General features: G+C 39.1%; 1 protein-coding gene across 14 annotated transcripts in view; it reads left to right on the forward strand.

The window, feature by feature from the left end:
- The first annotated feature begins 1,770 nt into the window (after positions 1-1,770).
- The window catches only part of SMARCA4 (SWI/SNF related BAF chromatin remodeling complex subunit ATPase 4), a 73,234-nt gene continuing 49,921 nt past the window's right edge, over positions 1,771-25,083 (forward strand). For 8 of the 14 annotated variants that reach the window (XM_070741587.1, XM_070741589.1, XM_070741591.1 and 5 more), the window contains exons 1-9: positions 1,897-2,067; positions 13,249-13,337; positions 15,995-16,241; positions 18,954-19,086; positions 19,719-20,111; positions 20,248-20,346; positions 20,947-21,205; positions 21,789-21,915; positions 23,199-23,372. In XM_070741587.1, coding sequence (XP_070597688.1) covers positions 16,020-16,241; positions 18,954-19,086; positions 19,719-20,111; positions 20,248-20,346; positions 20,947-21,205; positions 21,789-21,915; positions 23,199-23,372 — 1,407 coding nt within the window. In that variant the 5' untranslated portion in view covers positions 1,897-2,067; positions 13,249-13,337; positions 15,995-16,019. Of the gene's footprint in view, positions 2,073-13,248; positions 13,338-15,994; positions 16,242-18,953; positions 19,087-19,718; positions 20,112-20,247; positions 20,347-20,946; positions 21,206-21,788; positions 21,916-23,198; positions 23,373-25,083 lie in introns of all 14 variants that reach the window. The other 6 variants (XM_070741594.1, XM_070741601.1, XM_070741598.1 and 3 more) reach the window with 2 other exon arrangements.

The raw sequence follows: 25,083 nt of genomic DNA on the forward strand, positions 1-25,083 counted from the left end.
TCTACTTAAGAGATTTAATGCACAGCTAAATTATTTCAGCTAAGACTATGGCAGAGAATGAGAGAACTGGGGATTGAGTACATGGTACTTATTATCTTACCTTTACATTCATGTTATTTAGATTTTAACAGTATTAGTTCAACTTCCCATGAAATGTATTTCTTTTATTAAAAAACCAGAAACTCCAAATGTGTGTTTTTTAGAACATAGATCCACAACCTCAGAGCCGTGGACCATTACCAGTCTGTGGCCTGTTAGAAGTCGGGCTGCTCAAGAGAGCAAAGCTTCATCTGTGCACACATGGGATCTAGGTAGCGCAGAAAACCATTCCGTCCCCCAACTGTGGATCCATGAAACTTGTCCCTGGTGCCTAAAGGGTTGGAGACTGCAGTTTTGGAGCATAATTTTTTCCAGCACCGATATTGTCAGGCAAAGTGGACACATTTAACCTCAACAATAAGCCCTTCTCTAAAATGAATTTTTGCAGAAGCAGCAGCGGACTCCAAGGCTATCTTCTGTAAAACTTTCTCGATTATTTCATCTCAGAGCAGACAGCAGGTTATCTTTGCCTTTAGAATCATCCTTTCTTGTTTGCAAAAGCACACACAGTAGTTTTTCTCCACCACCTACGTTTGCTTAAACTCATGAAATTAAAACGTATGGAAATATTTTAGGTAGACAGGATTCTTCAGACTACCCTCTCATGTGCCCTAGCCTACGTTTTGTACACTTGCAGATATTGTATATTCGTGACCTAGTCCCCCTTGGATTTAACTTCTTTCTTTCTTTTTTTAATATTTTTTTATTATTTTTCATTAGACAAACAAAAACAAACAACATTCAACATTGGGGGGATTTAACTTCTGTTGACTCTCGAAAGCCGACGTCGTGGGTCTTATTAACCATTTATCATTATTATTAACCTCTTATTAACCATTCAAAATGTCACGGTAGCAAGGCATCCTCGTTTCGCTTCCATTTCTCCTCCTCCTTTTGAACTGAACTTCTTTTGTGAAATCCTTACATATTTATTATTTATTAATTGTTCCTATTGTGCACAATAAGCACAATTAATTTTTTTAAAGCACAAAATTGTGCTTTTTTTAATATCTGGCCTTTCAGCCGGCTGAGGAAACAGAGGCAACTCACTGGATAGGGGTCCTTAAAGAAGCAGCCAATCCGAATTGCTTTGCTTCAACGGCTGCCAGATTTACATGATTAAAGCCCCTTCCCCCCGTATTACCCTCAGCCGCAGTGGTATCAGCAATGCGCATGCGCATCGACAGCCACCGCCGGCTTGGACGGGCATTGGGGGATGGGGAGAGAAACTTGGGAAGGCAAAGCAAGTCCGCGCGCGTCTCCATCCAGCTAAGCGCGTCTCCAACTTAACTCCTCCCTTTTTCAAAGGAGAACGAAAGAGCCTTCCTTCATCGCTTTATTGGCTGAAGCTAATGAAGGAGGTGGGACTTAGAAAAACCCCCAGAACCAATCCATTTTCCTAAATAGCATCTATGTCTGCCGTCCTGCTTTCTGTCTACTGTACTGTATCTCCGCTATATCCAGCGCTGTTGAGTTGGGTTTTTAAAAAAAACAAATCAGTTCGAGTCACTTAGAGAGAAAATGGAAGGATCAGAATAAAAATGTGAGACGTTTTGCTATTGGCCCATTCATGGCTACGTAATGCTCTTAAAGGCTGCTCGCACTTCCTCCCTCTCGTGATTGGCTAATAGCAATGGAAGGTGTTAAGATTCGGGAGGTCTGTTAGGGGAAGAGCTCTCTGATTGGTGGAAAAGACGAGCAGGTTCAGACCAGAGCGAGCGCGCCCCCTTGCCGGCTAGGAACGAATGAACGCGCGCTCCTGAGAAAACTCGTCTAGCCTGTTGGGAGGGGGAGTGCGCGCGCGCGCTGTTTGGTGCTACCTTTTGCGGGAGCGCGCCGTGAGAGGAGAGGCAGCCGGAGAGCATCTCTTTTTCACACGCGCGGCGGCAGCGGCTCCTCCTTTGTTCCCCCCCTCCCCACAGACCGCTCTAGAGCTCTCGGGCCGCCTAGCTGGCGGGGGCCGGCACGGTAAGGTGTGTGTATGGGGGGCAGAGAACGTTGATCGCGCACGCGCGTGGATGAATGAATGAGTGAGTGAGTGACCGTGTGAATGCTTTAGAATGAATCGGGAGGCAGCGGGGGGGGGGGCGCAACCTCAGCCAAATCAGCACATCCTCATCGGATGTGGGGGCGCCGTTATTTTCCGCGAAGTCTCATCTCTGCGATCGGCTTTGAGGGTAAGAAGAGAAAGGCAGGCGGGGGTGTGCCGAGTCCGCCTCTTTAGAGCCCCCCGGCATTTTTTTCATCTCTCGCCCCCTGCTCTCCTCCTACCAGCATATAATACTCCCTCCCTCCCTCCCCCACCGTAGCCTTTGCATCCCCTTTGGTACTTCTAAGCATCCTTGTTATTGATTGTGGAAGCTCTTTGTGGGGAATGGATTCCCTCCTGATGTGTCCTGTTTAGGTTTCAGTAGTTCATTTATTATTCATTTTGTATCCCTGCTCTTTTGATATTTCTCAAGTTTATCCCTCCCAGATCTCCAGTACAAACTGGTTGTAGAGAAAACAAGAGTTGGAAAAATGTCGAATTGGGGTATATAATGACTTAAATGAATAGGACAACACAGAAAAATCGGACTGTTTTTTGCTGATTGCAACATAAACTTCGTGTTCAGAAATATTTCAGAACGATAGTAAATGCTAGCTTGGATTTCAGAGTGTTAGATTAAATACTCAACATATAAATTCACTTCCCTTTGTTCTTAGTCCTTCCTCTGATAGTGCCCATCTTTTTCTGATAAGCTTCTTTTCATCTTTTCTACCGTTGGTCTTTCTTTCTTCCATCCTTTCATTCTGCATCCCCACAAACCAAATTCCCCAGAATCTGTGTTACCACTGCTGTTCTCTGGTAACCCTAGCTAGTCCAATGGTTCCAGTAATGGTGAAAAAAAAGTAGATTGTAACCTGCTTGTGTATCACAATTGTAAAGGATCATATAGTGCTATCTGATCTGGATGCTGAGATTATTATGAACCACTGGACCAGGCAGGCCTTAAGAGTTGTCTATTGCTCTTAAAAAGAATGCTTATTCAAGATTGCTTGATACATATTTCACTATTTTAAGGAACCCTGTTAATATTTTAAAATTCAGAGAATTCTGGTTTTGTGATGTTTAAAGTTGATTGAACACAAGTAAAATTAGTCCATGTATCGCTCCAGCTGTTTCCTTTACTCTTACTTTCTCAGGGACTAATTCATAGAAATATGGCCTTTCTGCCACTTTGATGTCTTTTCATCTCCTCTGTTGGTTTTCATTCTTATGAAGAATAATTCAATTTTCTTCTACCCCCTCCCTTTAAAAAATGTTTCTAGTCTTTGGTTATGTGATTCTTCCAACTGTTTTTAACTTTGATACTGTTTTCTTGTGTTGTCTCATCCAAGTCTTATCCCCTTTCTTTTAAGGAAGTGTGAATAGGTATTATTCCTATTCTTGTCTCCACTTTCGTATGGGCTAATTCTATAATAATAGAATCAGAATAGAACTAGAGGGAGATCCTATACCATTTCAGACAAGTGACTATCTAGTCTCTTAAAAACCTCCAGTGATGAAGCAACCACAACTTCTGAAGGCCAGCTGTTCCAATGGTTAATTGTCATCACTGTTAGGAAGCTTTTCCTTAATTTCAGGTTACTCCTCTTCTTGATTAATTTCCATCCATTATTTCTTGTCCTGCCCTCTGGTGCTTTGGGAAATGAATTGACCTCCTCTTTTTCGTGGCAGCCTCTCAAATACTGGAATAGTGCTATAATGTCCTCCTAGTCCTCCTTTTCGCTAGACTAGCCAAACCCAAATCCTGCAACCATTCTTCATATGTTTTAGTTACCAGGCCTTTAATTACCTTAATTGCTCTTCTTTGCACTTTTCCCAAAATATCAAAATCTTTTTTTGTAATGTGGTGACTAAAACTGGATGCAGTATTCTAGGTGTGATCTTATTTTAGGTCCACGGAGAGGGGCGGCATACAAATCTAATAAATAATAATAATAATAATAATAATAATAATAATGATAATTATTATTATTATTATAAAGAGGTATTAATACTTCACATGATTTTGATTCTGTGTTTCTGTTGTGTTAGTTTTTTTGGCTGCTGCCTCACATTGCTGCCTCATGTTTAAATGACCACCCACTACCATAAGACTCCAAAATCTATCTCACTGTTTTTGAGCCAAGTCTCACCTAATCTGTACTTGTATCTTTGGTTTTTCCTGCCCAGGTATAAAACTTTGCTTTTCTTCACGTTAAATTTCATTTCGTTGGATAGGGACCATTGTTCAAGTCTGTCAAGATCTTTTTGTATCCTGAGCTTGTCTTCTGGGGTGTTGGCTGTTCCTGCCAGCTTAGTGTCATCTGTAAATTTGATGAGTTTCCCTTCTATTCCCTCATCTAAGTCATTTATGAAGATATTGAAGAGTACTGGGCCTAAGACAGAATCTTGTGGTACCCCACTGCTTACTTTCCTCCATGTGGATGTAAGTACCATTGTTGAGTGCGGTTTGTCATATTGAAGGGGTTTGGATTAAACCCTGTTCAATGATAAGGGTTTAACAAAGATATCCTCTAAGACTCATTTCTAGTCCCTTGTAATGACGGAATGGAAGTGCTTTCTACCTTATCCTTATTCTTTTTCTTCCAATCCAATTCCCTTATTCTGTTCTGCTTTCTTTACATTCATATATTGTTCTTCCCAACTGACAACCATTCACCAAGTTCTCTTCCCAGCTTTGAAAACCTGGAGAACATTATCATGTTTTTGTGCAAACAAAGGCCAAATGTTGCACAACTTTCTTTATTAACAATTGAAGAAGGGTCTTAAGAATGGTGCTACCAAAGCACATATCAAGATGCTTTGATTTTTCTTGATATACTGCTCAAAATAATTGTGAATTTCTATCTAGAAGGCTTCTGTAAATAGAGGGAATGATGTGTTTCTACATGCTCAAGATCAGTCATCTAGTATCAGAAATGAAAAACCTCTAAGGCTTCAGTTAGCCTTCAGATGTGCTAATTTTAACCCTCATATGCCTCTAAAAGTTGCTATATTAAATATATAATTTAAGAAATAGGCAAAATGATTAAATATGTGCCTGTGGAGTAAATGTTTTTACTATATTTTACTTTAATTAAATGGATAGAAAATCAAATTTCTGGGTTTTTTCCCCATTCCCACCTGTTACTGTCCAACGTGCATTCCTCACATGCTGCTTAGAGAGCAGATATGGCCCTTGGCCCAGAAATAGTTGGACCCTCCTGCCTTTTGCTTACTTTCAACATGAAAGCCTGTTGCTACTTCCAGCTAGTCTAGGAACCAAGCGTAAGGTGGAAATGTTCTGTGGTCTCCTCTAAAAACAGGATGGAAAGAGGATCTTTATTTTTACATTTTCTAACTGCAGAGAGATAGGAAGAAGCAAAATAAGGTGTATGTGCTCGTTTTATGGTTGTAGTCATAGTTGCTTTGTACCCAATACAGAACTAAAAGATTTGTCTCACTCAACCACTTTTAGCACCAAGTGCTCCTTAGCCTCTCTGGAAATATTCTAAAGCACTTAATGGTGTCTAGCAATTGTATTCTGCTTTTCTTTTCTTTTTTCAACTTCAGGTAAACTGGTCTTCTAAATCCAGGGATTCTTAACAAGTACTCAGTGACTCTCAAAGGCAACATGTTTTTTCTTTCAGCCACTCTTAGCTGTTTTCCACATCTTGCTTATCTCGAGGAAACATTTTCTTCTCATTTGTCTCTCCCCAGCTTGTTTTATTTATTTGAATTTATTTATAAATATATAAACTGCTTCAGTTGAGATTGACATACAAAAGAGCACCGAAGCAAACAGGAACATTGTTCTGTGCTGAGACACTTTTTTCTTGCTTTTCTCCAAGATTTTTCTCCTTTGTTGCTTTTGTATTGCTTATTCTTTTTCCTCAATATGTTATCATAATGAGGAAAACAGACTGGCAGGATAGAACATTTTAAAAAATGAAACATTCCACTATTTCCTTCATTAAATTATATTATATTTTTGGCTCCCAAAATAAGACATATAATGGAGTACATTTCCCCTTTCGCTTAAAAGCAGTATAAATAATAATTTAAAAAATCTGTTTTGTTTTTTAACTAAATGTTATAATGATGTTCAAACTGTTAAGCATGATTAGTTAGTGAAGTTAGTGAAGGCAAGTCATTTTAAATTGCAAGTTATACATTTATTTATTTTCACTAAAGCTAAATTAAGAACAGTCTAAGCTTCATATATAGAGCTAACAATATTTGATCTGAAAGGGAAGCGGAAAATTGATTCTGTATAATCCTGAAGCTTCCTGTCTTCTTTTTTCATTTTGTTGAACTGTGATGTTTGGTACTATGTAAAAATCAGAACTCACAATAAGATAAACTGGACATTGCATGTACTGTGATTCAGAACTGAAACAATTGGAAAAAAGAGACCCAGCACATGATAATAGTGTTGAATTTCATCTTTCTGACTTGCCAAATTAGTTAAATTAAGAGATTGAATTAAATTAGCTAAAAGCAAATGAAAATAATTTATTTCTCTATTGCCATACTTTCAAGATAATTGTTTAGTAATACTTTTTTTAATTTTGTGCCTGCAAAGCGGCATCGACTCCTGGCAGCTGCCTGGACAAGTCCCTGCAATACAACTACTATTTCTGTATTCCTTATGTAAAATTTCTGAATAATTTGTTGGGGTACATTCTTAAAGAGTTCCATTGAAACTCTCTAGTTTAGAATTCAAATCCTGTTGCCCATATATTTTAAAGCTTCCTAGACCTGATGTGGCTAATAGAAAAAAAGATTATATAAAATGGATGAGATTCTTAACCCTGCTGTTCTGTTCGGGTCGTATGTGACCCGAAACCAAGTTTGAGTCCCTGTAAAACATTTTCCCTGCATATCTGAAACTTGAAATTCCATGAGTTTTCATCATTTCAGGGTTTCTTTCTTGCTGAAAAAAAAAACCTCCCTAATGTTATGTTCCCGGGTCTATTTGACCCGGACTGCAAATTGATCATTTTAGGTACTTATATTTGGTCTTTTTGAAAGCTTTTTTCACCTGGAAACAGGTTTGAACATTTCTGCACACAATGATATGAAAATTGAAATGAAAAAAGTAAATCTTATTGGTTTATTTCGTGGATATAATGCATGCCCCCCCCGTTTTTGTGAATTTTTTTCAATTTTTCCAGTTCAATTTTTTCAATTTTTCCAGTTCAATTTTCATATCATTATGTTCAGAAATGTTCAAGCTACCAATCCCACACCAACTTTAGTAAAATAGAATGGATTTTGCTAGCAAAACTATCCATAAAGTGAAGACTATTTCAAAAAAACGGAGGGGCATGCATTTCATCAACAAAATAAACCAATATGCATCAATTTTTCCAGTTCAATTTTCATATCATTATGTTCAGAAATGTTCAAGCTACCAATCCCACACCAACTTTAATAAAATAGAATGGATTTTGCAAGCAAAACTATCCATAAATTGAAAAAATTCACAAAAACGGGGGGGCATGCAATATATCCGCAAAATAAACCAATAAGATTTACTTTTTTCATTTCAATTTTCATATCATTGTGTGCAGAAATGTTCAGACTACTTTCCAAGTGAAAAAAGTTTTCAAATTGACCAAACATAAGCACTTCAAATGAAGAGTTTTTGGTCCGGGTCGTATGTGACCCGAACATAACATTAGGAAGTTTTTTCGAACAGAACAGCAGGGTTAAATGGATGAGATTCAAGTAGTGTGGTTAAGTGAGACATTTGTTAAGTATGTTTTGCCCCATTTTTACAACCGTTCTTGCCACAGATAAAGGAAGCACTGCAATTGATATGTTAGTAACCTGATTGTTAAGTGAATCTGGCTTCCCCATTGACTTTGCTTGTGAAAAGGTCAGAAAAGGGGATCACATGACTCTGGGAGACCACAACAGTCCTAAGTATGAACCAGTTGCCAAGGATTTCAATTTTGATAGCATGATCATGGGGATGCTTCAAAGGTGGTAACTGTGAAAAACGGTCATAAGTTGCTTTTTTCAGTGCCATTGAAAAGTGAACTGTTGTAAATCAACTACCTGAAAAAGATCAACAATCTATCATTATAGAATCTTCTGAATGAAATTAACTAGACAGTTTATATGATTTACAGATAGTTCTCATTTTATTTGGAATTAAGGTAGAGTTCCCTCTTCAATATGTATTCATTGTTGATAGGTTGATTCTCTGTGATTATGGTAAATCATTATTAAATAACATTCTCTTTCATGCCATTCCTTGAATTGGATAAATTTATTCTAACTTGTTTTGAGGATGAACAAAGGAATAGATTAAGAGAAGATGGACATAAAAAAATGTTTCCATCTTATCTAAACTTCTAAGGATACTTTTAAATGTGTGTTTAGAAGAATTTTGACTTCTTATCATCCAAAATAAATGGTAAATCTTTTTCTTTTTTTATACTTATAAATCAGGGCTGGGTTCTAACTTACCTCGCTGCCAGTTCACTTCCTCCTGTGCTTCGTGGCTGCGTCTCATGGGCGCACATGCAAAAAATCCAACACCCCCACCCCCTACCCCCGCAAAAAAGCCAAAAACAAGATGGTGACACATGCGCAGTGCCGGAAACTCCGCTTCTGCACATGCGCAAAAGAAAAAAAAACCTAGGGAAAAATCCCCCTCAAAAAAAATCCCCAGAATTTTTTTGGAAAAAAAGATGGTGTTGTCCATGGATTGGCACCAACCGAACCAGTTCTGTGACATCATCATGACCTCACCAGCAACTTGCTACCGGTTTGGGCGAACCAGTCCGAACCGAAAGGAACCACCTCTGTTACAAATACATAATGATATTCTTTGTGGCCTTTCAGATTACTTAGAAGGTTCTGATATAGGGATCATCTGAAAAGGAAACAAAAAAATTGCAGGAATAATCATTCTGCTCTTCCTTTTTTTCCTACAAAAATTATATTGTCAAGTTTTAAATTGTGTCTTAAGTAGCAATTTAATTGCAGCAAATTATTATTTCTAAATATTTAAATCCACTACAGCTAATAGGTAAATCAGTTGCTCCTCTAGTATTTTATTAGTATTAATCTATATATAAATGATAAATTGTAAAAAAGTATACATATGCCTAGCAGTATGTATGCAAACAATTCTATAATTTTAGGATATAAATATGCTGCATAAAAATCCAATCAATTTTTAGTGCTAGGAGTCAGATTTGTCACTGGGAAACTCCCAGTGAAGCTATCATTGAAACAATGCTCTTATAAATTGAGGGAAATTGCATTGGCAGAAAAGTTAACTTGACCATAAAACTGTTTTAAAATCCTATAATAAAAAATAGATGTAGTCAAATGTGGATGCAATTGGTAATAAGTAATAATATAATTTCTCTTTTTTATGACCCTGTAATCCCTTAATTTGGGATAGTGTCAGGCTGACTGGATAAAATAATTATTAGTTATAATTTCTTCCATTTGGAATTAATATAATAAATATTGATGCTTAATGTTTATACTTTCTTCAATTATATAGAAATAATGCTCCCAGGGTATCAGCTTCACTATTTCTTCCTTTTTTTGCAGGAACAAGCCCTTCTTTAATTTATTGTTCAGTTTGGTTTTATTTTGAGGTTGCTTAATAAAAGATTTTTATTATTTTATTTTATTTTTAGGCTGTTTAATAAAAAAGCAATATTTTTGAAATAATATTCTTTTGTGGGGGGGAAATCCAATTCTAACAATGCTTTGTTCCAGAATATTAATAGTAAAATGAATGCATTTAAATTAAGTAATTCCAGTTAAGATTTTCTAATAATTATCCTCAGAAAGCAGACATAAACAGAATAATCAACTTGTTAATTGGAGCACCTGATCTCACGTTTTCAAGGAACTTTCCAGCAACAGAATGCAGGTGAATGATGTCAGCATCACCTGGGTGGAACTGAATGGCAAAGGTGGCATCACGTCAGATGGAGCAAGCACCGTCTGCTTCTGCAAATGTGTTGTGGCGTTGCATATGCCTCCAAATAAAGTGGAACTTGCAGCGTGATACCGCTTTTGTCATCTTCATAAAAGCAAGATTCTTTAGATGCCTATATGCCCACAGTTTTCCCTCCCTGTATGGCGGAAAGAGGCTCTCTTCCATGGGAGAGAATTCATTAAGCTAACACTGTTCAACTTTAGTGGGCATATCTAGGAGCCCTTTGCTTCAACAGATCACTGAGACGTAGCATTTGGGGGTTTTTGGAGATTGGGAATTTCCAACTTGGGAAGAACCACTTTTAGGAAGGGGGAAACCAGGAGTGGATTTCTCCCATCCAGATTTGAAATCTCCTTCCTGAATGCACCTCCGGATCCTGTCACATAGAAACTGGAAATCCTTCTAAAGGCTTGGCTAATTTAAAAAAAAATGCTGGAAAGAAACTCTAAGGCACTTTAGGAAAGAAGTAACAAAAGCCTCTACCGTTGGACATTTCACAATCTGGCTGATGTGTCCAAAAAGCTCCAGGGCTATTTTTTGCTGAGCAAGTTGGCAGCTGATCACATAGTTATTATGTAACCATACAGGTTGGTGGTATATGGTTCAAATAATAACAGTACTTAAGACTGGGATCCTGTGCATGTTTACCCAGAAGAAAGCCCTATTGAATTCTGGAAACTGCTGCTTAAAATACGTATAGACTTTTGGAAGAATTAAAGTTTAAAAGCCATTGCTGAGCAATGTGTTCTCTTTTTTGTATCTAGAGCCAAAGTTTTGTATCGGTTCCCAAAGTTGGGGCCACGCCCCACAGAGGGGCAATTTGATTTTTAATGGGGGCAATTGGAACCTTGTTTAAGCCAAGTTAATGGGCGTTCAGGCTTCCATGAGTAAGTCACTTATTGAATAATAAGAATTATATGTCACGGGGGGGGGGGGGAGGCCTCAGGGTTTTAGAGATGCTTAGGTGGCTAAAAAAATGTTAGGAACCACTGATCTAGAGCCTCAGTTCACCATTGTTGCATAAAAATGATGATAACATTTTTTTCACCCTTGTAGGCACAACGTGTATTAAAATTGCAGTAAAAGTCTTACCTCTCCAAGACCCAGTTTAAAAAAAAAACTTATTGTATCTATACTTTTTATTTCCTAATCATCTAAAGCCTTAATTTCTTGTTCTTTAAGTTAGCCATATTTCCTGTTACCTTTAAATCTGGGGAGTTCCAATCTCTTAAGTTAAACTTAATTCCTGGTCATTGTAGATTTCTTGGCAACAGTACAAAATATTTGACAGTTGCCTTCTCCCAGGATGTTTTTCAACTTGCCAGTCTAACCTACAGAACAGGTATTCCTTGAATGTTTCTCATCCCAGGTGCAGGAGGATAGGTTGGTTGCTGCTGAGACAAGCTGTTGCTTAGTAAGTATATCTATTACCATTGGATTCTTCCCATTGCCATCAAATGTGGTCCTTCATAGGAAAAAAAAATCATGCTCCTAGTTTAATTCAGGCTCTGCTTTTTTAGTGTGAAGAATACAATACTTTTGACAGAAGGTTATGTCTTAGTTTAGGGCCAGAATGTACCCTGCAAGAAGTTTGCTTATTTTATTATTAGATTTTTATCTTCCTTTATTAATTATAAGTATTTCAAGGTGGTGAACATATATAACACCCCTAGGTCACAGGTATCAAGCTTGATTGTGCCCTGGGCTGGATTGTGACGTATTGCGACATTTTGCCTTTGCGGAGTCAGGATGGGCGTGGCCAGTGCGTGATGTAACTGGCCTGGGGGCTGCCAGTTTGGCAGGCCTGTCTTAGATTCATCCTGAATAACATTTTATATATTTTAGAAATCAAGTGTTCATCTCCAGAACATAAATTAACATCCCATTCATATTTATTTCCTGTGAAAACAAAACTTTTTAAAAATCAAATGTAAATCTTTCAAAAATTCTATAATAATTAAACCAATCATAAGTAGATCACTCATTAATTGTTCTCTTTTCTTTATCTTGAATCCCTCTTTTTCAAATATCAGTAAGTCTCGATACACCATCCATTTGAAGTGTGAAAAACAGCCCAATGGGCAAACCAGAAGTTCAAAAACATGGTCTTCTGGTTTGCCCATTGTGCTGCTTTTTGCACTATGAAAAGGTTCGCCCTGTTGTAAGTTGAGAGCTACTGTAGTATATGTAACTGGCAGAGCAAAGGAAGCAAAACAAGGCTAGTCTTTCACCCTAGAGAGGTTACCATCCAAAAATTGACCAGTAGGATAATATCAAACTCTCTGTGTTGTATTACCTGGGTGTCAAAATAAAGAGGCCACTGGAAAGACATTGGCTGGGAGAACAATTTGTGCAAGGGATTAATGTGATAAATGAAGAATGAATTATAGGAAAGACATTTCTTGTAAACTGTTTCCAATTCCCTGACTCAATTTATGGTGCTTCTTTGCAGTTGCTCAACTTGTCGTGAATCCTTCTTACACCATAACGGAATGGGCGTAGCCACGTAGGCATGGCCAGCTCGACATCACTCGTATTGGGGGCACCTATGGTGGTTCAAGCAATCTGCCAGAGAAAATGGGCTCCCAAGCTCCATTTTCAGCTGCAATGGCTTCATGCAACCCTCTGCACTTTTGGTGGCAGAGGCATTGTGGGCCAGTCCTTTGCTGTTTCCAGGATGGCCCAGTGGGCCATATGTAAGCACCCTACAGGCCAGATCCGGTCTCCAGGTCTTGAGTCTGACACCCCAGTACTAGAATATTTAAATTCACCATTTCCTAACCAGATAACCTCTGTTTGTGTTAATTAACAACACTCATCCTCCCTACTGCTAAAAGATAATCATATTTATTTATTTTATTTCATTTTATTAGTTTATTCAGTTTTTCAAAGAAAGGATTGTCTTCTTTCTTTGTGAATTGATGTTGCAAATATATTTCAAATGGTATATGTGTATGTGTATTGTTACTCTCTATTTTGGGTGCATCAGATTGAATAAACTGATTTTCAGAACTGGAATGTTGTAACCTTTAGTGTTGGGCATAAAACTAGGCAGGCAGATGGTGACTATTTCAGAACTTGAAACTGACAGATTGCAGATATTTTGAATAGAAGAATAAGTACAGTTTTTTCCCCCCAACAGAATTCGAATAGGTACGGGGAAGAGGGAGAGACTTTGCCTCACTATACAGGACTGATGTTATGAATTAATTGACACATTGACTTTCCCAGGTACGTGAAAGCAAAGAATGCCCTGTTTCCAATTTTTAAAAATATAAATAGAAGGTATTTCAGTGATATATTTTATGTAATATCGACAACTTAATGGGTTAAAACTGAAAAAAGTATTTATTAAAATAATGGAAATAGCACATTTAGAAAAAAATTTAGATGCTTAGATATCTACATTTTAAATATAATGTAATTGGTATTAATTTGTTTCACTCATTAGCCACTTTGACTGATTGAGATCATTCAATTTTTAATTCAAAAGGTTTTACTTTTTCTTATAAATATAAGCTAATCCTTCTTTCACTTGATGCTTTTGATTAAAATATAACATTTGGTCTACATTTGTGTTTTGGATTGGAATGTTTCTGAGCATGACTGCAAATAGATGAGAGAAAATACAATAAGGGAACCAGGTAGAAATAGTAGAATGGAAATAAAGATCACCACCTAATATTTTTGTGCAGTGGAACATTTCCATTCCATATCCGAAGGAGATATATATACTATGATTTATTTTGCAATATCTTACAAAAAGTGTAAGCAGGATCTTGCATCATGCTGGCTTATTGTATGCATCCCTATGGAGAACTAACCTCCAAATATATCACAAACTATCCATTTCCATAAGTAGGCTGCCTTTAAGCCTGCTGTTAGTATAATATATAGAGGGACAATGTAATTCAGCTACTGCAGTTCAGTTGTTGATGGAAATACATGAGTTAGGCTCATTTTAGTTCCCTGGAATCTCCTTGGGTAGCCTGGGTTGGAATTTTTGTTAAGATGTAATTTGTTAAATGTATATAAAACCATACTTTGCTCAAGAACAAGGGATGACCTAAAGCATAGCATAAGCAGCATAGTTTGGAATTATTTATCCACTTATAAGTGGATGTTCCAATAGACATTAGTTAAAACTGAAGTAGTATTCAGTTAGAGAAATTTCTCTTCTGGCTTATATTTGGGAAGCATTTTGATTTCTAATGCAAAATTAATTACTTTTTAGTTTAGAAGTAGTCCTTAACTTATGATCATTCATTTAATGACCATTCATAATTACAGTGGCCTCAAAAAAAGTGATCAGTGACCTATACTTGGATGCAAAAAGGGAGTGGATGTAATGTATTAGCGCATGTGTGTGCATGTGCGTGCCCATGCCCATAATGCAATGCCCTCTTCCCACACATGCGTGCATAATCCCTCTGCTGCCCCCTTGTGCATTCTGGACTTCTGGTAGGACAGTTTTTCGCCTTCCCCAGACTTCAGGAGGCTTTCCTTTCCGGATGGCGAAAAACGGCCCAACAGACCTACTGGCATTCCTGTTGTGTCTGTTTTTTTTGCTATCTATAGCCTTCAGAGGCTTTCCTGAAGCCTGGGGAGGGTGAATCCCCCCCCCCCGGCCTTCCTGAAGACCGAAAATCAGTTGGCTAGCAGGCATATGTGTGCTGGAGCTGACATAGGGCAACGCCTCGGGTGCCTGCAGATAGGGCTTCCACCTGCCACCTGTGGCATACATGCCAAAGATTCACCTTTACGGCTCTAGGTTATTTCTCTTGTCCATTTGTCTACTACTAGGGAACGTTTCTATGACTTGTGGACTTCAACTTCCAGAATTTTGACAAACCCAACAAAATTCATTATGCTTTGGCATGAATTCAGTTATCATTTCTCTAGATACTCAATCCTCTACTTACAATCATGAGCCAAAAATTGATTGAAATTTAAGATTAATAATTAAGTAAGAAATGTAGATAAGTATTAATTGGCTAAATATTAGTTGGGTTGAAATAATTTTTAAATTTTGGATTAGGTAAATGTGCTATTTAGAGGAGGAATAAGTCTGAAATTTATATATGTTTATGTTTTGTTTTTAATTTTCTTTTATTAACATCTGATTGGCTATACAAGGTTTTATTGGTTTATAGAAAAATGTGTACAGAAAGAAGGAAGCACTTTGGCATGATGGTTAATAAGTTAGAAATATAACTGGTGTTGTACTCTATAAGGACCTTGATTATAACTCCTTGACAAAACAGCTGATTTTTAAGGTATAGTTATTACTATGTTAGCATGATTTAGCCTCCTTCAATATAGTCTAATTTTGTTATACTGTCTGAAAAATGACACTTAATTGACCATCATCACCTATTGTTATTCACTTTTGTTTTTTAATTCTTTTTTTTAATGTGCTTTATTTTTAACTCCTTGCAGTCTATGACTGCAGTAAACGTATCTTAAAAATACAGATAATAAAAAAGCTGGAAAAGTGTCCGGGTTACAAAAAGCATTGGAATTTTCTGTTATCTCTTTGCTACCATCTTGTCATCCAGGTTCGTGCAGGTGTACTTTGAAATACACTGAATTTGCCATCAATAAATAGGTAGATTATTTGTGAATTGACACTTGGGAATTTGACAACACAGTCCTTTATTTTCCTCAATATCCCAAGGATACTTATTTGGAAGGAAAGTAGTCCAGTTCAAAACTGTTCAATACAGTCCTTGAAAGATTTCATATACTTAGTTTTAGTGCTTTCTTTTCCCTGACAACAGGCGGTGGTATCTTTAGAAAAACCTATATTATGATTATGCCATACTGCTAACAATGATTACATTTGATTAACAGATACTCCCCCCTAATAATAAATTCTCTTTCATTAGGATATTATTTTCAACGTCTCTGAAAATGTCTACTCCTGATCCTCCAATGGGAGGGACGCCTCGTCCCGGGCCTTCTCCTGGGCCTGGGCCTTCTCCTGGTGCTATGCTGGGCCCTAGTCCTGGGCCATCCCCGGGTTCTGCACATAGTATGATGGGTCCCAGCCCAGGACCACCATCAGCAGGGCACTCTATACCACCACAAGGGCCTGGAGGTTATACTCAGGATAACATGCATCAGATGCATAAGGTAATCAAGGTTGATATTCTTTCATCTGTCTACAGCTTGCTTTACTCAAATAGAAAAGGAAATGGGGGGATCGATTCCTTTATTATTTTAGCGATGAAATGGAACACAGCAGGATGTTTTATTTAGCATTAAATTTCAACAAGGGAGTGGAGAGGGAATGTTGTGTTTCTGTGTTCTATTTTATTCAGGAGTTCAGGCTGAACATTTAACTCTCTCATTCTATTTTTCCTCCCAAAAATGTAATACGTAATAAAACATACAATTAATCCTCGACTTCGAGCCCAAAATTTCTGTGGCTAAGTAAGACATTAGTTAAATGAATTTTGCCCCTTTGTTTCAACCTTTCTTACCACAATTGTTAATTGAATCACTACAATTGTTAAGTTAGTAACAAGGTCGTTAAGCGAATCTGGCTTCTCCATTGACTTTGCTTATCCAAAGGTTGCCAAAGGGGTTCACATGACCCCGGGACACTGGAACCGTCATAAGTATGCATCAGTTGTCAAGCATACAAATCTAATAAATAATAATAATAATAATAATAATCTGAATTTTCATCACACACAGAACCATAGGGATGCTGCTGCAGTGGTTGTAGTGTGAAAAATAGTTATAAGTCATCTTTTTCACTGGTGATGTAACTTTGAACAGTCACTAAAAAAAAAAAGTCGAGGACTATTTGTAATAAGACAAGGTGACGACCTTATTTTTAAAGATATGCAACCAAATAGAAGTCTTGTAGAATAGAAGACGTTCACGTCCTTCCGCAAAAAAAGGATTTTGCAAAGCGAACAGTCTACCTTGGAATCGTTTTCACAGAGTAGCTGTGTTAGTCTTGTGCAGTGGAATCAAGAAAATGTTATGCAGCACTGTAAGATCAGCTGTCGTAGATGCATGCTGATTCTAAGAGCCTAGATTTTGTACAGCATGGAGATTCTGTGATGGTCGTAAGTGCAAGGACTGGTTACAAGTCACTTTTTTCAGTGCTCTATTAACTTTGAAAGATCATTAAATGGATGGTCATAAGTGGAGGACTACCTGTAATAGGATTGTTAGTATTAGAAGTAGTTTTTGTTACATTACTTTAGACTATATTTTATTCATTTCTTTGGCTTCTGTGCTACTCCATTTCTGAAACCACTGAGCAGCTTATTAAGAACTACATTCAAGACAAATCATTGCTCTGATGCACCACCAGTTTGAGAAGGGGGGAGGCATTGTGATTTTTATTTGTTCCCAAATGTCTTTCTGAAATTCTTTTTAAAAATATAATAGGGAGAAAATTTTCTGTGATAGAAATAAGAGCCATCACTGAGAAAGGTTGAACAGGTTTATATTAGAGTAGTAAGAGTGAATATCATAATAATACCAGATGTTATTAATAAAATACCAAGCAAAATACTTTAATATCCTGTGAGAGATAAATACTTGTCTTGGGATACCAAGTTATATGAAACCAGAACACAAAGGATGTATTAGTGCATATATGTACCATATTTTTGGACTATAACACGCATCTAGCTTTTGGGGAGGAAAACAAGAAAAAAAATCTGCCTCCCAGCAATTTGTCTTCTTGCAGCAAACAGCCTGGTCAGCTTCAGCATAGCCTGATTTAGCACAAATCAGATGATTGGTGGTTGGATCAGCCTCCCGGAATACCACAGATCAGCTGTTCCAGGCTGCGAGGATCATCGCTGCCATCACCTATCACTGCCTCTACAAAAATGGGACACACAGAGGCAGTGATAGGTGGCAGTGATCCCTGTGGCCTGGAACAGCTGATTGTCAGTATTCCAGAAGGCCAACCCAACCGCCAATCAGCTGCTCCTGCTAAATCAGGCTGTTCTGAAACTGACCAGGCTGTTTGCTCTTTGCTGGAAGGAGACAAATTGCTGGGAGGCAGAGGCCAAAGGGTAGGGGCCAGTAAAGGGCAAGGCTTTGGCAATATTTGCTCTATTAGACATACAGACATTTCCATCCACTTTTGGGGGGGCAGGGAGTGTGTCTTTTAGACAGAAAAATACAGTAGATAAAATAATATTGTTTCTGGAATGAGAAAAACAGAAGAAAGAGGTTGTATAAAATACATAAGTCCATTGCCTTCTAGTAATATGAAAAAGTAGTCCAAAACCTTACATGTATGATATATACATATATCCATTTCCACAATTTAGTATTTGTGAATTCTGAGAGGTAGATAGTGAGTGTATGTGCACAATGTATTAAACCACCCTGTCTGGTTAGTGTGAATGCCTCATTATTGTCTTTTGCATGGCTCCTTAACCTAGTCAGCAACTGTCTTGTGGTTTACTGTGACGGATTTAATTTATCACATGTCAGTGTAAACCATATAAAGGATGCTGAGCATAGTTAAGAGGACATAGAGGACAAGAATAAAAAATGTGGGATGTATATTAACAAGCTGATTTAAAATGTCATACAAATTTAATTTGAGTTGAATATGATTTTGATCTAGGATATATTTTCATTTATATACTGTATTGGATTTATTTCATTCATTATGTGTCTTCAAATCTGTGTCAACTCTTAATCAACTCTGGCATTTGAGCTTGGTCCCTCTAGTTTATCTCAGCATTGACTCTCGTGTCATTGGAGTATTTACTGGCTATTCTATGGATAGTTTATGGTAGTTCTTCCATTAGAACAAATTTGTTTAGAGGAGTTCTTTATGTGGGCTTTGTACTATTGCAGCCAATGGATTCCATGCATGAAAAGGGAATATCTGAAGACCCTCGTTACAGTCAAATGAAGGGCATGGGAATGAGGGCTGGTGGGCACACAGGAATGGGACCCCCACCAAGTCCAATGGATCAGCATTCTCAAGGTATGGCATGCTTTCAGGATTTGTGTAAAGCACATTGCTGGTTAAATGTAGCATTTGTTCTGCAATTAAATCTCCTTCTGCCATTCTGATTCTTCATAACTTTAAGATAGTTTCTATAAGACACCTTCTCTGTTTGTAAAGGATTTTTGTGAAATTTAGAGCCACATTTTCTAAGTCTGCAAAAAGGAGGCTCTCTCTCTGCTGTAAATACTGGCCCTCAACATATTGAAGGTAAGATTTCAACCTGAGGAGCGGGGGAAATACACCATTCTTCTCACAAGGAAAGCTACATCCTTTTGGAATGACTGTATAGTCATGTAGAAAAGAAAGTACATCCTCTACGGTTTTCCATATAAGACATAATAAAAATCACCTGGTCTTTAAAAAGTTGGTAAATACACCATCAGCTGACCAACACATGACCTATTACCCATGTCATTATTTATTTTACAAAAAAGGAATCAAAAATATATCATTCTGATAGCTTCTACCAAGCCTTGTCTACTAAAATGAAAGCAAAACTGCTTTATCCTTGATTTTGGAAAGTACAAAGCAAGTTAAGCTTTCTCTCCCCCCCCCGCTCCCTCCCCCATTTTCATTTCTTTTCTCTTTTTTGTCTTGTCTTTTTTCAGGTTACCCTTCTCCACTTGGTGGTTCTGAGCATGCATCAAGCCCAGTTCCAGCTAACGGCCCTTCTTCTGGCCCCCAGATGCCATCTGGCCCTGGTGGCGTCCCATTAGATGGTACTGACCCCCAAGCATTAGGGCAGCAGAATCGAGGCCCAACTCCTTTTAACCAGAATCAGCTGCATCAACTGAGGGCTCAGATCATGGCCTACAAGATGCTTGCCAGAGGGCAGCCACTGCCCGACCATCTTCACATGGCTGTGCAGGGGAAAAGGCCGATGCCTGGAATGCAGCAGCAGATGCCAACTCTACCTCCTCCTTCTGTATCTGGAACAGGACCAGTGCAAGGGCCAGGGCCTGCACCTGGACCAACACCTCCGAACTACAACAGACCTCATGGTGAGTTTACGCTGAGGTCTTTGAGGCCCATGTAGGGCGAGGTTCTCCTAGGTCTCTTCTGGGATGTCTTTTCTTTGCTTAGACCAGGGGAGTGAAAAGCTTAATGGTGTCCCTGTGCTTTCCCATGTCTTCAAAGGTATGGGAGGGCCTAATATGCCCCCTCCTGGACCCTCAGGAGTTCCTCCAGGAATGCCTGGGCAGCCCCCTGGTGGACCTCCCAAGCCCTGGCCAGAAGGTAAGGCTGTGGATTGGGGGACTTTTGTCATTGCTACATGGCTTCATTCACATCTCGGTTAAGGGCTTCGAAGCCTCAGCCTGACATAGAGGCTACCATGTCACATATTTTTCAGTCAGACTTTTAGTGCCTGAAATTATGCCACCAGTCTGAAGATTGCCAGACTGGGAGTACCTCTGCATGAACTAATTCTATTTTTTGTAAGTTACATTAACAGAATCTTAGTAGTGTGAAAGTACATTTCTCCCCCATTTTATTTGCAGCTCAATAACCTAGGGAGGGTTCCTTCTGAAGCATTGCCATGCCCACATTCCTTCTCCTGACTAAGCTGGCTCTTATCCCACTGTTCCCGGCTATGCCTTGGTTTCCCAAGGTCATTCCCACAAGCCACTGTAGTATCTTTACTTTCAAGGATAAAGTTATCTACTTTATCCGAAAATGTTTATTTTTCTTTATTCACAAGATTTATATCCCGTACTCTATTCAAAATGACCGTCAAGGTGGCTAACAATATGGCGGAAGTAATAAAAATAAATTAAAAGTAATGCATGAACCCTGAAGGAACTCCACAAACATCTTCCTAACGTTGTTCTTCAACAGGACCAATGGCAAATGCTGCAGCCCCTACTAGCACACCTCAGAAACTGATTCCTCCTCAGCCAACAGGCCGTCCTTCACCAGCACCCCCAGCAGTACCTCCAGCAGCATCCCCTGTCATGCCTCCCCAAACTCAGTCACCCGGGCAACCAGCCCAACCTGCCCCAATGGTGCAGTTCCATCAGAAGCAGAACCGCATCACTCCAATCCAGAAGCCAAGAGGACTTGACCCAGTTGAAATCCTCCAAGAGAGAGAATACCGGTAAAATGATGGCTTTCAATAGCAACTTTGCTGGTATTGCCCCAATAGGATATCTGGGTGACTTTAATTTGAATGAATGATCTTGTTGATGTTATGATAGGCTTTCATGTTAACTGTATTAAGTAACCAAGCTACAGGGTATAGGTAGGTCTGTTTGGCACCAAGACAGCATTATAAATTTAGCAATTTATTGAAAGCTACCTGGTTTTGAGGGTAGAGTCTATTCCTTGGAACCTTTCTGCTTTATATAAGAAAACTTGCTATATATGTCCCTGGCTACATTCAAGGATTTGGGGGGAGGGTTGTTATTTTTAGTCTTTCGTGGAACTCCAAGTATTTAAGGAACCCCCAGTCCTGAACTAGTTAGTGTCTGTATCTCCCTCTTAGCTGTTGGGCATTAAATGTGACCTTCTCAAAGCAGTGCCCTTCAAATGCATTGAATTAAAATTCCCATCATTCCTAAGGCACTGTATTGGGAACAGGTGTTTTCAGAGATCAGCACTGAGTTTCTTGGATAGCTTTGTTTGATGCACACAATCCTTCATGCTGAAGCTCACTGGGTATCCTAATCTCTTGTCTGCAGCTTGCAGGCTCGCATTGCTCATAGAATCCAAGAACTTGAAAATCTTCCGGGGTCCCTGGCTGGAGACCTGCGAACCAAAGCAACCATTGAACTTAAAGCCCTACGACTGCTAAATTTCCAGAGACAGGTCAGTGGTGCACTGCTGAAATGTTACTCAGGACACTCTTGAATACTGAAATTAAACAGTCATCTCCAGAGTTTGCATATATTGTAAAAGCTTATGCTTGAGAAGCTTATTTTAAATTAAATTCTTGTAGAAACTCTTAAAATGTTCTCCCCTTAATGGGGCTTAGCTAAATAGTGCCAAGTGGCTTTGCAGATAGTTCTTTTCATGCAACAGAGGGATCCTGTATTTTGTGCTGTAGCGGAGTTCCAGTTTTACATGCCAGTGGACCATCCTATTCTATCTCAGCCCTCTGAAATGTTCCTGACTGAACGGGTGGGGTAATTTCACAGGCATTTGGAATATAGAAAACAACAGCATGCATAAAGTAATCATAGTGGCTTTGCTGGCCCAGAGGGTTTTGTGTTTCATTTTGTTCATTTTGGTACATTTTGACATGGGTTGATCTTCACAGCAGCATGGCTAGAACAAACAAAAAGGCAAGGCAGAGGTGAATTTGATTTTGATAAAGAAGCCCCTTTGCAACTCAAGCTAGAGAGCATGTCTAGTCCTTCTGTATCCTGTAGTAGCTTTGGCTGGCTGGCTTCTCTGTAATAGCCTTCTCTTATTTATTTTATAAGATTCGTAAGGCTACCTATCCAAATAATGTGACTCTGAGAAGTGTAGGACAGAAGAACAAATAAGTAAAAGGAAAGTAGATTACACAAAAGATACATAATATTTAAATGTAAATGTTCTTTTAGCTAGAGTTAGCAGTAGGGTAGTAACAATGCCAGGTTTCATATAAATGTCTAGTTGTTGTTTTAGAAACCGAATTGGAATTGAGATGTGTTCCTATTTCAACACTTTGATACTTTTTGCTAATCTCTCTTCCCCATAGATTTTTAGGATCAGATTTATATTTTTGTCTTATGTTGCTTGTCAATGCCTACTCTTGTTCTTCTTTTCAGAATAGTTCAATGGTGTTGTGTTTTTCTTTTGCGTCCAGGCAGAGTTCAGTACACTTAAGAATAGGTAAAACTATTTAAACTATGGAAAAGCAACAGAAAAATCTGTTCTCAGAGATGTGTCAGCTATAGTGAACTCTTTTTCAGAAGCATTTCTCATTATCCCGGGTGATGTAAAATACAGATGTTTAAATTTTAACAGTGATTCCGATATTTGACAACAAACATAGAGACAACATAAAATGTTTTAGTTAACATATACAGTAAGTGAAGCATTTGATTGGACCACACTTTATTCTCAGTTGGCATATATTTTTCTTTTAAAATATTGTTCTACAGCTGCGACAAGAAGTCGTGGTCTGCATGAGAAGGGATACTGCCCTGGAAACAGCACTGAATGCTAAGGCATATAAGCGTAGCAAACGGCAATCCCTACGGGAAGCTCGCATCACTGAGAAGTTGGAAAAACAGCAGAAGATTGAACAAGAAAGGAAACGCCGGCAAAAACATCAGGTACTTATGGTTTCTATTTGAAAAAGTGGTATTCCTTCAGATAGACTCAGTTTACAACCACAATCGGGACCAGTTTCCATTGATTTAGCAAAGCAGTTGTTAAGTGAATCATGCCAGGTTTTATAAGCTTTTTTTGCCACAGTTGTTAAGTGTACCTTGCAGTTGTTAAGTAAATCTGATTTCTCCCATTGACTTGTCGGAAGCTGGTTGCAAAGGTCACACAGGGTAATTGCATGACTCTGGGATGCTGCAACCATTGTAAATTCAGGGTGGTGCTAAGCTCCCAAATTTGGCTCATGTGAATGTGAGGATGTTCTTGGAGTCATAAGTGTGAGGACCAATTGTAAGTCACTTCCTTCAGTGCCATTTTAACTTTGAACACACACAAGTTAAGGACAACCTGTAATAGAATGCCAGAGTGGATAAATCATCAATGCAATATATTTATTATTAGCTTATTAATAAATATAATAAACCAAGGATACGAAGATGTATACAGTGGTACCTCAAGATACGAACCCCTCGTCTTACGAACAACTCGTGATACGAACCCGGGGTTCAGAAAAATTTTGCCTCTTCTTACGAACTTTTTTCGAGTTACGAACTGGCGTTCGGAGACAGCTGGGAAGCCGCACGGCTGTTTTAAAAGGTGACAGCCGGGCGGCGGGGCTTCCCAGCAGCCTCCCGAACGCCGGTTCGTAACTCGAAAAAAGTTCGTAAGAAGAGACAAAATTTTTCTGAACCCCGGGTTCGGTTCAGGAGGTTCCTGGGAAGCCCCCCAGCCTGGCTGTGACCTTTTAAAACAGCCGTGCCGCTTCCCAGCTGTCTCCGAACGCCGAACACGGAAGTTCGGCTTTGGCTTTCGGCTTCGGGAGAAAGCTGGGAAGCCGCGCGGCTGTTTTAAAAGGTCACAGCCGCACTGGGGGGCTTCCCAGCACTCCCCCCAACCCCGAACCCGGAAGTTCGGCAAAAGTTCGGGGTTCGGGGGGGTGCTGGGAAGCCCCCCAGCGCGGCTGTGATCTTTTAAAACAGCCGTGCGGCTTCCCAGCTGTCTCCCGAAGCCGAACGCCAAAGCCGAACTTCCGCGTTCGGCTTCGGGAGATAGCTGAGAAGCCGCGCGGCTGTTTTAAAAGGTCACAGCCGCGCTGGGGGGCTTCCCAGCACCCCCCAAACCCCGAACTTTTGCCGAACTTCCGGGTTCGGGGTTGGGGGGGGGGCTGGGAAGCCCCCCAGCCTGGCTGTGACCTTTTAAAGCAAGGTGACAGCCGGGCGGCAGCGGTTTTTTTGCGGGGTTTTTTTTTGGTTGCACGGATTAATTGACTTTACATTGTTTCCTATGGGAAACAATGTTTCGTCTTACTAACCTTTTGTCTTACGAACCTCCCCCTGGAACCAATTAGGTTCGTAAGACGAGGTTTGACTGTATTTGGACAATAGCTAATGTTGGCAAAGGTGAATGAGCTAAATGTGCCTTAGGCTATGGCCAGTGAAACACCTTCCAAATCCTTGAATTAACACCAGGACACTGTGTAATTACTGATACCATGCTTGTGATATAAATAAACTATGATCCAGTGTAGTGTCAGCAACTTTAAACTGTGTGGGCTTCAGTTTCCAAAATTCTCCAGTGAGCGATGTTGGCTGTGGAATTCTGGGAATTGAAAGCCACACAGCTTAAAATTCGCTGAGATTTAGAAACACCGCCCTAACC

This window comes from Erythrolamprus reginae, chromosome 2 (genome assembly GCF_031021105.1).
Source record: "Erythrolamprus reginae isolate rEryReg1 chromosome 2, rEryReg1.hap1, whole genome shotgun sequence".
Lineage (NCBI taxonomy): Eukaryota > Metazoa > Chordata > Lepidosauria > Squamata > Dipsadidae > Erythrolamprus > Erythrolamprus reginae.